The sequence below is a fragment of the Lathyrus oleraceus genome, chromosome 3 (genome assembly GCF_024323335.1).
Source record: "Lathyrus oleraceus cultivar Zhongwan6 chromosome 3, CAAS_Psat_ZW6_1.0, whole genome shotgun sequence".
In the NCBI taxonomy this organism is placed as follows: Eukaryota; Viridiplantae; Streptophyta; class Magnoliopsida; order Fabales; family Fabaceae; genus Lathyrus; species Lathyrus oleraceus.
Window position 1 is genome coordinate 287742626 of NC_066581.1, and position 14332 is coordinate 287756957.

Consider the following 14332-nt stretch of genomic DNA (forward strand, 5'->3'; position numbering starts at 1 on the left):
CTCCAAATCCATAAAATCAAGCACAGTTGACCACAGTTGACTTTTCTTATTGATATATGAATTTTGCTATGCACTGATCAAGCTGAGCCTCAAACTCCTGATGAAATGGCTCAATGATGAACCCCTAGCTTCCATAAGCTCAAAATAATCACATTATGATCCCCATATCCATTGTAGACCCCATCTCCTTGCCATGCCCTGATTGGCCCAATACAACTGATTAGGGTTGACCAGTGGTCAAAACCCTAATCTCAAGGTATCTGATCAAGACTGATGAATCCCTTGGACGATATCAAGACCATGATGATGATGATGCATCATTTCAACCAAGATGAAGACCAATCTCCTTGAGAAATCAAGAAACCCTAATTTGAATCACACACCCTCAGATGGCTAATGATCCAGTCCATTCAATCAATGAAAACCCTCAGACTTGAATCTCAACCTCTCTTATCTTCTGACCAAGACTTAGGAGGAATACTTGCTCAATGCAGCCACATGATATGCAATATGCCATGCCTAATGACCTAAGAAATGCAATGCACTATGTTAGCTAGTCCCAAGAGAGGAGGGCAAATTTTGAGGTGTTACACTACCCACTACTGAAGCTGAATACATAGCAGCTGGGAGTAGTTGTTCTCAACTAGTTTGGATGAAACAAATGTTGACTGAATACAATGTCACGCAAGATGTCATGACATTGTACTGTGATAACCTGAGTGCTATAAATATTTCCAAAAATCCTATTCATCACAGCAGGACAAAGCACATTGATATTCGTCATCACTTCATTAGAGAACTTGTGGAAGAGAAAATCATAGCACTGGAGCATGTTACTACTGAAATGCAATTAGCTGACATATTCACAAAAGCTTTGGATGCTAATCAGTTTGAATGTTTAAGAGGGAAATTGGGGATTTGTATTCATGAGAATTTATATCAATCAAAGGAGTTCGTGGTTAATATCCCAGAGGATATTTCTGACAAAAATAGCAAGGAATTTTGCAAGGTGTTTGTAAGAAAAGATGCTACTTCCTCAGACTAAGTTGTGAAGGTCCCCCTGTTATGAAGACTGTGTGTTTTGGATGCTGTTCTGGATGATGTTTTGGCTATTTTGAAAGCTTGGATAATGTGTTGTTTTTTCTGGTTAATGTTTGTAATTTTTGGCAGTCCTTACTGATGCCTTAATGTAATAGTTGGGCTCTTTATGAGTTCCATGGATTTATAATTATCTCAGCTATTGCAGCTGTGTATAATTATGGTTTATATCTCCTAACATTTATGTTTTAACATTTTATATGTTATAACATCTCTTATGACATTCTCTGCTAGGCTGATTGACATTTATTTTGTCTAATTGGTCACCTTTGGTCTATTTTGACTAAAAAGGGGGAGACGTGAATATGTGGAAAGCTGCAGTTAAATATGTGGAGCTGTGTGGAGATGTATGTTTGTGCTGGTGTAGCTGAACAGATGAACAACTAATGTTGAAGGAGATGATTGATGTAAGACAGAATGTTGTTCTGCTTACAGATGTTGGAGGAGATGTCTGATGTGGTGCACAAGTGATATTGAAGCAGATGTCAAAGGGTGATTCTGATTGTTACAGGTGCTGTTATTACAGGTGCTGTTATTGTTAAAGGAGATGTCCGTGTTGTACAGACTTAGGGGGAGAAGAAACACCCTTATGTGAATTTGTGTGTTTTACTAGTTGCTAATATAGCTAGTAATTCTGTTTGCTTCTGCTACTGCTTAAACACTGTTATGCTGTTTAACTGCTGGTGTGTTTTTCTTGTGAACAAAATGGACAGATATATGTTTTAGCCAAAATTTGCCAAAGGGGGAGTTTGTTGGTTCTAAGTGTTGGCAGCAATTTTGGTAAAACAAAGAGTGTTCACAAGATGTTGCATGTGATGTCTTAATATAAGATATCTTGTACCTATTGGTGGTTTAAAAATATAATTATGCAGGATTGTTTCAGGATGTCATACACGATGTCATGACATCTGATATTATGTACCTGCTGGATATTTAAAAAGGAATTATGCAGGATTGTTCCAGGATGTCAGACCCGATGTCATGACATCTGTACACAGAACATTCAGTGTGAATGTTATGTGTTATGTGATTGCGCTTTTAATGGCAATCTATGTATGATTGAAGATCTGATTTACAAACGCATTCAATCATTAATTATAACCAGATTTACTTATTTTCCAAAGAGATCTAATTAGCTGTCATGAGAAGATTTGAATGGAAAATAATTTTAGGGTTTTATGATGTCCAAGCCCAGCTGAATGCTTATATAAAAAGGGACATGGAAAACCTGATTTGACACACAAGAAATACAGAACGAAATATTGAGAGAGAGTAAGGGTTTGTGTCTTGTGTGGTCGTGTGACTTGTAAGCCATTCAATTCATCCATAGATGATTGAATTGGTCTGATTTTTGAGTTGTAATTTGTCACTCAAAGCTTTTAAGCATGAGTGTGTGTCTACTTGATTGAAGCTGCTAAGTAAGATCAAGTGTGTGTCTACTTGATTGAAGCTGCTAAGTAAAATCAAGTGTGTGTCTTTGAAGAGTGTCTTCTTTTCATAAGGAATTATTGTTTAATATCATAGGTGTGATTGAGGGGGAGTGAGATGGGATCTCATATCTAAGAGTTCTTAGGTAGAAGTCATACAGGTAGAGATTAGGTGAAAAAGACTGTAACTTGTGGAGTTTACTGAGAGTCTTTGAACTGATTCTATTTAGTGGATTTCCTTCTTGGCTTGGTAGCCCCCAGACGTAGGTGAGTTGCACCGAACCGGGTTAACAATTGCTTGTGTCTCTTGCATTACTATTCTTTATCTTTATCCTGTTTGTATTATTCAGATATTAGTGTCGTGACATTACCTTCGACATCTCATATCTGATACCAGAATTTCATGATTTAGTGAAGTTACCTTATTGCAAAAGGGCTTTGGAAAATAGGTGAATTTATATAGTTAAACATGAGAGCAACTCTAAGTTTCCAAGATATAAATCCAGATTAGTGATGAAAGGTTTCCGTCAAAGAAAAGCTGTTGATTTTAATAATATTTTATCATCTATTATAAAGACGTCATTAATTAGAACCGTGTTGAGTTTGACTGCTACTCTTGATTTAGAGGTTGAGAAAATGGATGTGAAAACGATTTTTTTGTATGGTGATTTGGAGGAAGAGATCTACATGAAACGATCCGATGATTTTAAAGTTAAAGGCAAAGAAGATCATGTGTGTAGATTGAGAAAGAGTTTATATGGGTTGACGCAAGCTTCAAGGAAGTGAAGATGAAATGTTTGATATGAAACACGTTCCTTATGCATCTGTTGTGGGTAGTTTGATGTATGCAATGGTGTGTATAAGGCCCGATATATCACATGCTGTTGGCACCGTCAATAGATTTTTGTCAAATCCAGGTAGAGAGCATTGGAATGTTGTAAAATGGATTTTAAGGTATCTTCGCGATACTACTTCTGCGAGGCTTTATTTTGGAGGAGATAAGCCTACTCTAGTGGGATATCTCTGACTCTAATATGGATGAAGACATTGATTCCAGAAACTTCACTTTGGGCTATATGATTAAATTTTCAGGGGGAGCCGTGGCTTGGAAGTCCAGATTGCAAAAGTGTGTAACATTGTCTACTACAGAGGTTGCGTTTATTTCCATTACCGAAGCATGCAAAAAGTTATTGTGGTTGAAGAAATTTTTGCAGGAGCTTGGTTTTGTTCAATACAAATATGTGTTATTTGTTAATAGTCAAAACGCTATTCATCTTGGTAAGACTTTGATTTTTTATAATACGTCCAAACACATTGATGTGAGATATCATTTGATACGTGATGTTTGGATGCTGAGTTGTTGGAGCTAGCTAAAGTTCATACAAATGATAATGGTTATGATATGATGACTAAAGCATTACCAAAAGGGAAATTTGAAGCTTGTTTTGATAACGTTGCTTTGATGATTTCCTCCACATAGTTGTAAGGGGGAGATTTGTTGGGTTTGAGCTCCCTTCCTATGTGGAAAAAGACCCAAATATGATTATCCTATTTGTATTACTTATTTAAGTGGAGAGGATCAATTTAGGGTTAAGAGAGATAAAGATAAAATAAGGATTCAAAAGAGAGAAAAGAGAGATACCTATTCCCGTTTTTCTGCAACTAGTCTCGCTAAATCGACGATCCCGTATTCGTTAACCATCAGATCAACCTCAAATTTAGAGGGAATATTCACAACACCTATATCAAAATTTTGACCATTCAGAATTTTAAAACAACGTCTGAGTCGAGAGATATATGCTTCACGCTAAAGTTGCAGATTTGGGTAATTTTCCAGCATTTTGATTGTTATTTATAAGCTAGTTTGCTTTGTGATTTACGATTGTAAGCACTAGTTTGTGAATCACTTTAAGACTCTCTTGTAGCCTTAATTGATTATAGTGGAGCTATTTCTTTGGTATGGATGACTCATGTTTTTTTTATACTCATATTGAAGTGTTTTCCACGTTAAAATTGTTTTTTGTGCCTTTATTTGTTCAATTTTCCATATGATATTTGTTGTTGATACTCAAGATTCCTATATGAGTTAGAAGTCCCACATTGCTTGAAAATTGGAGGTTGGACACTTTATAGGTGAGAGGACCCATACACCTATCACCTTAAGGTTTTGGGTGAACATATGGTGTCTCTCTCTCACTTGTGTGTTGCTCTTGATTCAATGTGGATGCTCTTCATGATGATCCAACAATGGTATCAAAGTCGATGGTTCAATTAAGGGACGAACTCCTTGTATCGAAAGTGTTCCTAGCAATATGGTGGTCAGGCGGCGTGTTCCGTTGTAGTGCTGCAACGACGATAAGTGTGTATATGGATGAAAGAGCTTCTGTTTGAGGAGGAATATAGTGGATGAACTCAAACTTGAAGGGGAGATTATTGTGTACAAGTGTGAGTTGGAAGTCTCATATTGCTTAGAAAAATGGAGGTTAGACACTTTATAAGTGAGAGGACCCATACACGTATCACCTTAAATTTTTAAGTGAATATGCGGTGTCTCTCTCACTTATACGTTGCCCTAGACCCAATATAGATGCTCTTCATGATGACCCAATAGAAAATATAAACAATAGTAGATTCAATAATCTTCTTAGTTCATGTATAAAAAGCGTCACTGAAACTAAATTGTTTAAACACCTTTAGAATGAATGACCAATCTAAGATGTCAAAAACCTTGGCTATATCAACCTTCAACATTACATTCCCATCAAAAGTCTTCTTATGAATAATGTTTACCATCTCAAATATAAGACAAATACAATTCCATGCTTCTCTCATGAATGAACCCCTTGTGCTCCTTGAATATAATGTGAAGGAGCGCTTAAATTAATCTATATGCCAAGACTATTGTGATAATCTTAAACTTGAAATTGGGTAAAGCAATAGAGTTGTTCCTGTATAAGGCGCGAGGTATTGTAATGTAGCTGGGAAATTTGTTGTTTCAGCCACTATAATAGTGTATTCCATTGCTCCTCTTTCTTGTAAAGTAGTTACTACTTGAGCCACAAAAGATGCTTTTTGACCAATAGCTACATAAACCCATACTACATTTTGTCCCTGTTGATTGAGAATCGTATCTGTAGCTACTGCTGTTTTACCTGTTTGTTTGTCCCCAATAATCAATTCTCGCTGGCCACGCCCTATAGGGATCATAGAATCAATAGCAATAAGTCCTGTTTGAAGAGGCTCATACACGGAACGTCTGGAAATAATACCGAGAGCGGGAGATTCAATTAACCGAGATTCCGAAGTTGAAATTTCTCCTCGACCGTCAATAGGTTTAGTTAGGGCATTTACAACACGACCCAAATAACCCTCACTTATTGGTATCTGAGCAATTCTTCCTGTTGCTTTTACGGAACTTCCCTCTTGTATCATCAAACCATCACCCATTAATACAACACCAACATTTTTTGATTCTAAATTCAAAGCAATGCACACAGTACCCTCTTTAAATTCTACTAATTCACCTGTCATTACGTCATCAAGACCATATATACGAGCAATGCCATCGCCTACTTGAAGTACGGTACCTGTATTTACAATTTTTACTTCGATATTATATTGCTGAATACGTTTACGGATAATTTGACTAATTTCATCTGCACGACTGGTTACCATGAATATTTCTAAATTTGATTCTTTTTCGAAGAAAAACAAAAATAAGTCTTCCCTATACTCTCTATTATAGTAGAACAACTAATCAGTTCTATAATAGAACAACTAATCAGTTATTTTTTGCTTTCATCGACCCAAACATACCAATAGTAACACCGATCGATAATGATCTTGTATAGTCTCTGCCTCCTTGATTTTAATAATTAAAACCACATTGAGTTGTAATATCAAGTGACAACATATTTAAATTTGAAAAGTTCTAATATATGTGAAAAGTGGAAAGAGAAAATCTCTTAAAAATATTTGTTTGTATAGAATATAAGCATAGATTCTCCAAGATTTGAGAGATATCTTGGGTGATCTAGGCCTAGGCCCAATGTATGGTGCAAAACCCTATCGCGGGAGGGTTGCACTTGCAGCAGCAGAATATTGATCGGATCCCACGAGGCACAAAATTCCCTTTTTTCTTCCTAATCCCTAAAATTTTATTTCTTTATTTACCCTAGTATTATTTTATTGAGTTTTATCCAAAACAAAAAAGTGCTTTTTCCGTTTGCTTCTCAAAACCCATTTCCCAAATCCCAGAAACATCACCGATATCTCAATCCTCAACCCAAACAAGAGAGAGAAAGAAAACGTAGCAAAAAAACAAACCTTTTTTTAGAGAGAGAAAGTAAGCATAGCCCTAGAAATTTATGCAACCAGATAAGGACTTGTGTGTGTAGCTCATACACTACACTGAATAGTGAGAGAAAAAAACATTCTTTCCCCATTTTTAATAATAACCCTTTTTCTCTTTTCCATTGTTGCTGAATAATTTGCATTCTTCACTTCTCCAAGTGCAGAAAAACCATAACTTTTTTGATATTGTTTTTACAATCACTAGCTTCGATTTCTTCACAGGTGGAATTGGTGTTGTGCAACAGTGAAACCTTTTGATCTTGCCTACAAAATGTATGTATAAATTCTCTTCCTTTCTTGTTTTTGTTATATTTCTATCTGCATGTTGCATTTTATTTTTCATGTATTTGGGTTGTTGAATTTTGTTCTAATACAAAACTCAATTTACCAAAATTTGTTACTTTTTATGTTAGAAATATCATGGCTATGCCATGTTGAGGTTCCTTTGTTGTGCTGTGGCGTTTTGTGGTTCTCTTTATTTGTGACTGGGTTTGTGAGTTTTTTATGCCATTGGTTTGAAGCAATACTTTTATATCTTTTCGGCCACTTTTTTGGTTTTGGTTAGTTGATTATCTTAGTGTTGGCATGGAAGGTTGAGTTTTATCTGTAATGGGTATATGGGTTATCTTTGAAATTGCTTTGTTTTTAAGGTTTATAATGGGTGCTGGTAGAGTGGACCTTTCCATTTCAACATGAAGCCTTTTATTTTTGTGTAGCTCCATGTAGCATTGAAACTGCGTCCGACACCGACCCATTTGTTCATGTTTAGTCACTTCCATTTTTTTCTTCTTCAAATTATTAGCGGTGTCTACGCGTCGGTGCTATGTTAGTGCTTCTTAAGTTTGGTAAGATGTGATATAGCTTCTATTTTTGTCTTCTGTTAAGCATGTAGTACATGTTATTATTGGATAGTGTGGTTCCCTTATTTGTGTGGATGCCCTTGGCTTTCCATCTTTTTTTCTAATATATCTTCTACTTTATGGACTTATTGGATAGTGTGGTTGTCTTATCTTCTACTTTTGTGGGGTACCTTTGAGGCTTGTGTCCTTTCACTTTCTTTCATATGTTTGTTAATATGTTGCCATCAAAGAGAAACTTTATCTGCTTGAAGCTACCTTATTTTGATTTGAAGGTTTATAGTCTTTCTTCTCCAAATACGGTTATGATAATATAATTTAAGGCTTAAGCTTAACACTGTATGAAACTTTTTTACAGTCACTTTTTGACATTCTTGTTGGTAATATTTTTTGAATTTCATATATTTTACGGTATTCTAATATGTGTATCTTTTTCACTTAAATTTTGTCATGATACTCTATGGACAGAGCTTAGTGATAGGTTTTTAGTGAATTTGAATATCGGAGGTCAAAGTTTCTTGTGAAAGAAGGCATTTTGAAAGTAAATGCATGGATCACGCGGACCATATGGGGTTGTCCGGTTCCGCATCTTACTATATGCAGCAGAGAGGACTTGCTGGTTCTGGAGCACAACCTGAGTTACATGTTTCGTCGAGTTTTAGTCATCTGTCTAATCCCAATCTACCATTTCAATCCAGCATTGGTGGTGGCACTAACATTGGATCAACATTACCTTTAGAGTCTTCAGCAATTTCATCTCAAGGCGTCAATGTGAGTGGTCCTACCGGGGTACAGTCTGGGGAGACTGTAAAAAGGAAGAGAGGAAGACCGAGAAAGTATGGCTCTGATAGAGTTGTGTCATTGGCACTAAGTCCAAGTCCAACACCGTCTAGTAATACTGGAACCATGACGCAAGATGGCCTGAAACGAGGGAGAGGGCGTCCACTTGGGAGTGGGAAGAAACAGCAATTGGCTTCTTTTGGTAAAATCTCTATTGCAATTTATAGATTGTTGTGTTAGTAATGATAAATATTTGATGCATGAATGATTTGTATGGGGTTTGGAGCAATTTTTCGAACTGGTCATGAAATAAAGTGAGATAAATATTCATATGAACATAAAATGATCGTAATCTAAATCTTGTATGAAAAAAAATTCAATATTAAGAAGCTAAATAATAATTCATATTCATTGTTGACTGTTCTTTTGTTGTACTTTTAACGTGACATTGATTTTTTATTGGGTTAAAAATTGTTTTATTCTGATTTTTTTTTTAAATTACAAAAAAAGTTAATAAAAAAAATACAAGTAGTTCATACTGGTTCTTCATCAGTGATTCTGGGCTGGTCTGATTGATTCCTATCTTGTCAATAGTGGTTTGGGCCGCGTGATGGAGTCGGGGCGGGGTGGAGTGGAACATTGTATAACCTCCCTCACACGTGGTGAGGTTGTATTGAATAGCGTTGCGGCCGCGTTTGCGCATGAGAGACACGTGTTTTGCCAAGGAGGTGCCACTATAGGAGCACAGTTGTTTTTAGGGTTTGAAAGATCCTAAAATGCCCTTAAAACGGAGTAGTTACAAGGGTATTTTTGGGGTTTTTGTTCAGATAAAACCCTAATATCCTCTTCTCTTCTGTGACCACAGAACAGATCCGCCGCTCTCTTGTTACACCCCCTCTGCTGCGAATCAGCCGTTGTCCCAGCCCCCGCTTTCTCACCAGTTTTGTGAATCGAAGATGCCTGGTTTAGTTTCTGATGGAACATCACGCCGATTTGGTAATGGTTTCTTAAAGTATAGTTTGAAGTTTTTTCTAGATCTATATTCCAATGTTATTCGCTCGAAGTCTTATTTTAGTTGTTTATTTATGTTGACAACTTGATTTGCTAATATCACAAAGACATGAATAAGCAATGCCATTTAAGTTCCATTGTGTATCGTCGCCAATTTACTTGAATTTAAAGTTTTGTTGATCTCCAAGATTGAGATGCATTTTTGATTATGAACGAAAGGAAATCTGATTACAATTAAATTCGCCGATCATGATTTAAATGTTCATCTATATATGCCATGATGCCTTTCCCGATTCATTAGTTACTGCACCAGATTATAGAAATCAAGCTATTGAAAAATATTTTATCAATCTTGACAAATTAAATGTTTCTAAGCAAGCATGCCTATACATGCGCGCATGCATGCATGTGTGTGATATAAAAATGTTAACAAGGTATGTATTTTGATTTTACTATATCATTATAACATTCTGCACTGCAATTTGCAATAATCAAAGTTGCATGGCTCAAATACGCGCATAAAATTATAAAATAACAAAAACTCCTTCATGACAACATGTGATGATACTTATATTTTCCGTAACAACACATAAGTTCGCCAAGTTCTCTATCTGCATTTTCTGATGTTTTTAGTGGTTACTTATTGTCAGGTGGGCTGATATCTGATACACCTGCGAAGGGATTCACTCCTTTTATGGTCAACATTGCAAGTGGAGAAGTATATTTTCTTAACCTTTTTATTAGAATTTGGATTCATTTTTTGTTTTGGCAGTATATGTTTTAAAATTTGTACGAAAATATATGGAAAAGAGAGGAAGAAAAAATCTGAATCTGAATGATATTATGTTCTTTCTTTAAGACTGATGATGTGTTGATATGCAGTTGTTTACAATCAGTAGCCGAATAAACCTATTTGCATCTGTCATTCTTAGTGATGTACTTGTTATTAGGTAGTACGAATGACAATGCCTCCTAAAACATAAGAATCCTTATGTTTTTACCTATTTAAATTAATATTACCTTCTGACTCCGAGTCAAAAGGTAATATTACTTTCTGACTCCGAGTCAAAAGGGAATATTACTTTCTGACTCCGAGTTAGAAGGTAATATTACTTTCTGTTTCATATATGCTATTTTACTCTTAAAAGGAAAACTTGATCTGATTTCCATTTATTCTTTTATGCTACTCGTTTCAAGTTTGTGCCAAATGTTGTGGTATTTATGTAAATATTGGAGAATTACACTTTTTGAACTTTTTTTCTTCTTCTGCAGGACATTACACCAAAAATCTTGGAATTTTCTCAGATGCGGGCTAGAGCTTTATGTGTTATCTCAGCTCATGGAAGGGTCTCGAGCGTGACACTTCGTCAGCCTTCAACTCAAGGTGGCACTATCAAACATGAGGTATGGACACTCTCTTCTTGATATTGTGTTAATTTAGATACACTTACAGAATCCATATGGAATTACAGTTTCTCTGTCATTATAAGGATGTTTCTATGTTTATTTATCTGTTGGTGTTTAATTGTCTGCTTGATTTTGACTTTGTTAGGGAGATTTTGACATTTTGTGCATGTCTGGCTCTTTCATGCCTACTGAGAGTGGCAGCTTACTGAACCGAACTGGTGGAATAAGTGTTATCCTGAGTAATCCTGATGGCAGTCTCTTTGGTGGAAGAGTTGACGGACTGCTTGCTGCTTCTGGTCCTGTCAAGGTAACAACATTTTCAGTGTTATCATAAATCATAATGTTATTTATAAGGTTTACCTATGTTTTTAGTCCTTGCAAATATACAATTTTTTAACCCTTAAAAATATATTAGCAGACATGTTAGCAGATATCTGGTCCTGTCAAGGTAACAACATTTTCACATGTCATCAGACCTCTCGATTTTGAGGGGCCTTGTTTTCGCATAAATCTTAGCTGCTGTCTGTGTTTGTTTTGTTTTTCCGCCTTCATTGCAACTAAGTTGTTTTTTCCACCTTCATTGCTATTTCCTTTGTTTGTCTTCCTGCTGCTTCTTCATATCCAAAAAATACTGTTCACTACGAATACTTTTGTTAAGAGTCTTGCGTCGGACAATATATGGTAGGAACATATGTTTATAAGTGGGGCTGTCCTCACCTTACAAGTCGACTTTGTAAGATTGTGTTAGGCCCAACCACATTTCTAAGATGTTGAAAGTTCCGCCTTCATATCCATCTGCCCCTAGTCACATAATAGTGGAATTTGGGTTGCCTTAATTGCAGCCTCCGACAACTGCGTTGTGTTGGGTTTGAAGGGATATATATGATTGTTTTATTATTTTCCAGCTACTTACTAAACACAAAATTAATGATTGTAGGTGATGGTTGGGACCTTTCTATGGGGAAGATTGAGGGGAAGGAACAATAAGCGAAAGGAACGTTCCGATGATGGAGAAGTGGCTGCTGAATCATCTCAGCAAGGGGCTCGCAATCCAGGCGCAGGCGCACTGAACAACATTTCGCCTAATCAGAATCTGACTCCGACCTCATCCTTAAGCCCATGGTCAGCAGCAGCATCGCGTCCAATGGAGACGCGTGAGTCCAATGCTGACATTGATTTAATGCGCGGTTGATGCGTAATTTGTATATATATATATATATATTATTTCAGGCTCATGACAGTAAGTACACCAACATCAGGATAGAACAACCTGACTGATAAATCTCACTTAACTATTCTCCACCCATGATTTCACTCAGTGTTTTCATGATTTGTAGATGTGAGGAATTTTTATGTGATGGTTTCATGTTTCTGATTGGTAATAATAATAAGGGGCCTGCTTGAATAAAATAACTTCGTCATCCATTAAAATAGTCTTATCCAGTTAGAGGGATTCATTTTGATAGTTGCGAGCAAAAGAGAAATTCTATTTTGCACCATTGGTCTCTAAACTTTCCTAAAATTTTAAATTAAACTTTTTTTTTTTTAATTTTTAAAATTGCCAATTTGAATTATTTTTATATAAGGATGACAAAATGGGTTCGATTTGTCGTACTTTGTCTGCATTTTCTTAAGATTTTAAGTCTAAATATGTCTTTACTGCGATCTCCTATTTTTTTAAAAAAATTTTTGTCCTTGCATTTTTTACATGTTAATGATAATTTTTACAGCGGAAACAAGGTTTTTACCTTCATCTTTTGCACATAATTTCTTAAAATTTATAAAAGTGAAGAACTTTAATTAATCTATTCAAATTAGGGATGGTAAAATGGATGGATTGGATTGTTAATGGATTGATCAAAACAATCCACTAAAATTTTCTTTAAAATATCCAATTTAATCTATCCATTAAAAATAAAATTCATCAATTATCATACTTTTAGTGGTATCTATTCGTCTTTTTTTACTTCGAATTTTCTTTTATACAAAAAATCACTTATTTATTTAAAAAAATATTTTTTTTCAGAAAAAAATAATTTTTTATATTTTAATGAATTTTTTTCGGAAGAAAAACATATTTTGATATTTTTGGAAAAAAATAATTTAAATTTTGTTTTTTTTTTCGAAAAAAAATTATATTCGTAAAAAAATAATTTAAAAAAGTTTTTTTAAATTTTTTTGGGAAAAATCGTTTTTTTGTAATTTAAAAAAAAATCATTTTTTTTATTTTGTATTTTCCAATTTTTTAAAAAAGTATTTGAAAAAAAATTATTTTTTTAAAATTAAATAAAAAAAATTCATTGAATCATTAAAATATATTGGATGGATTGGATCAATTCATATTTATAAATAAATAAATTTAATTCAATCTATTAACTTAATTTTTGTATAATGGATAAATTAATTGATTTTTCTATGATTTTGTCGTAATGAATCCAATTGCGGTATTTTTACAAAAATAACCCAGTTCTTCAAGGAAATTCCCAAAATACCCCTGGTTTCAAAAAAAATCCCAAAATATCCCACGTTTAGGAGGAATCTCCGATTGAATTGGCGACTCCTCTTAAAACTTGAATGGAGGCGCCAATTGGATTGGCTAGGGCAGGTGCCCTAGCCAATCCAATTGGCGCCTATGTGTAGGTTTTAAGAGGAGTCGCCAATTCAATTGGAGACTCCTCCTAAAATGCATTTTTTGTCTTATAAATAGATGCGTTGTGTGACCAATTGTTCCACATCTCATATAATCATTTGGCTATCATGTTTGGTGTTCGTCGCCGATACGGAAAGATGATTTATGTGAGAGACAAACCTCAAATGCTGATGCTGTTTTGGAACATCACCACGTTCGATCAACTGAAGAGGGAGCTGGTTCGATGGGAAAATACCAGAAGGGAAAAAAATCAGAAGTATTGAGAGACTTGACAGTATCTTTGGTTGGGTGCGAATGAAGATTGATAAGGATGCTAGGGAAATGATGTTCGGTCGAGACGACATCAATTTGATTGTTGTAATCAGTTAGAAATATTTATGTTTTCAGATGTTTTGTACTGATGTTTGTTGTGAAACTCGTTGTAACAAGAACTTAATGATATATAATGATTGAATGTTACAGAAATACAATGTTACAAAAAGCTTAAGACCTAGATGATGCTCCTCGATTGGGACAGTTGTTTTTGTTGTGTCCTGGTTGACGACAGATACTACATAATCCTATCATTTTATCTGTGGAATCCATCTCTGTTCTGATACGTGTGCTGTTTGGCCTTCCTTTCTTCTTTCTACACATCTCGTCATTGTGCCAAACAATATCTCCTTCATATGGAGGCCAGTAATCCTCCATTGGTAGTACTGAGAAGCTTTGAGTATATACATTCATGATGATGTTGGCCTTGTACACAT

The 14332-nt window shown here is 35.2% G+C and overlaps 2 protein-coding genes across 4 annotated transcripts; one reads left to right on the forward strand and one right to left on the reverse strand.

Annotated features, from left to right (window-relative positions):
- Nucleotides 1-5423: 5423 nt before the first annotated feature.
- LOC127130900 (ATP synthase subunit alpha, chloroplastic-like) lies at nucleotides 5424-6353 on the reverse strand. Its single transcript, XM_051059858.1, has one exon. The coding sequence runs from the start codon at nucleotides 6198-6200 to the stop codon at nucleotides 5424-5426; it is 777 nt and encodes a 258-aa protein (XP_050915815.1). The 5' UTR covers nucleotides 6201-6353.
- Nucleotides 6354-6558: 205 nt separating this feature from the next.
- Nucleotides 6559-12352, forward strand: LOC127127102 (AT-hook motif nuclear-localized protein 9). 3 transcript variants are annotated; one of them, XM_051056216.1, is made up of 6 exons: nucleotides 6559-7151; nucleotides 8204-8717; nucleotides 10177-10244; nucleotides 10799-10930; nucleotides 11079-11240; nucleotides 11871-12352. In XM_051056216.1, the coding sequence occupies exons 2-6, from the start codon at nucleotides 8285-8287 to the stop codon at nucleotides 12123-12125; spliced, it is 1050 nt and encodes a 349-aa protein (XP_050912173.1). In that variant the 5' UTR covers nucleotides 6559-7151; nucleotides 8204-8284; the 3' UTR covers nucleotides 12126-12352. The 3 variants fall into 3 exon arrangements, with proteins under 3 accessions (XP_050912173.1, XP_050912174.1, XP_050912175.1); XM_051056217.1 differs by lacking the exon at nucleotides 6559-7151 and adding an exon at nucleotides 9381-9511 and having other exon boundaries at nucleotides 8568-8717; XM_051056218.1 differs by lacking the exons at nucleotides 6559-7151; nucleotides 8204-8717 and adding exons at nucleotides 9225-9243; nucleotides 9381-9511.
- Nucleotides 12353-14332: the final 1980 nt, after the last annotated feature.

Excerpts from the sequence above, each read along its gene's own strand:
- LOC127130900 (XM_051059858.1), bottom strand. The coding sequence starts at position 6,200 with ATGGTAACCAGTCGTGCAGATGAAATTAGTCAAATTATCCGTAAACGT.
- LOC127127102 (XM_051056216.1), top strand. The coding sequence starts at position 8,285 with ATGGATCACGCGGACCATATGGGGTTGTCCGGTTCCGCATCTTACTAT. Across the intron at positions 8,718-10,176 it reads ACAGCAATTGGCTTCTTTTG|GTGGGCTGATATCTGATACA; the intron begins GTAAAATCTCTA and ends ACTTATTGTCAG. Across the intron at positions 11,241-11,870 it reads CTGCTTCTGGTCCTGTCAAG|GTGATGGTTGGGACCTTTCT; the intron begins GTAACAACATTT and ends TAATGATTGTAG.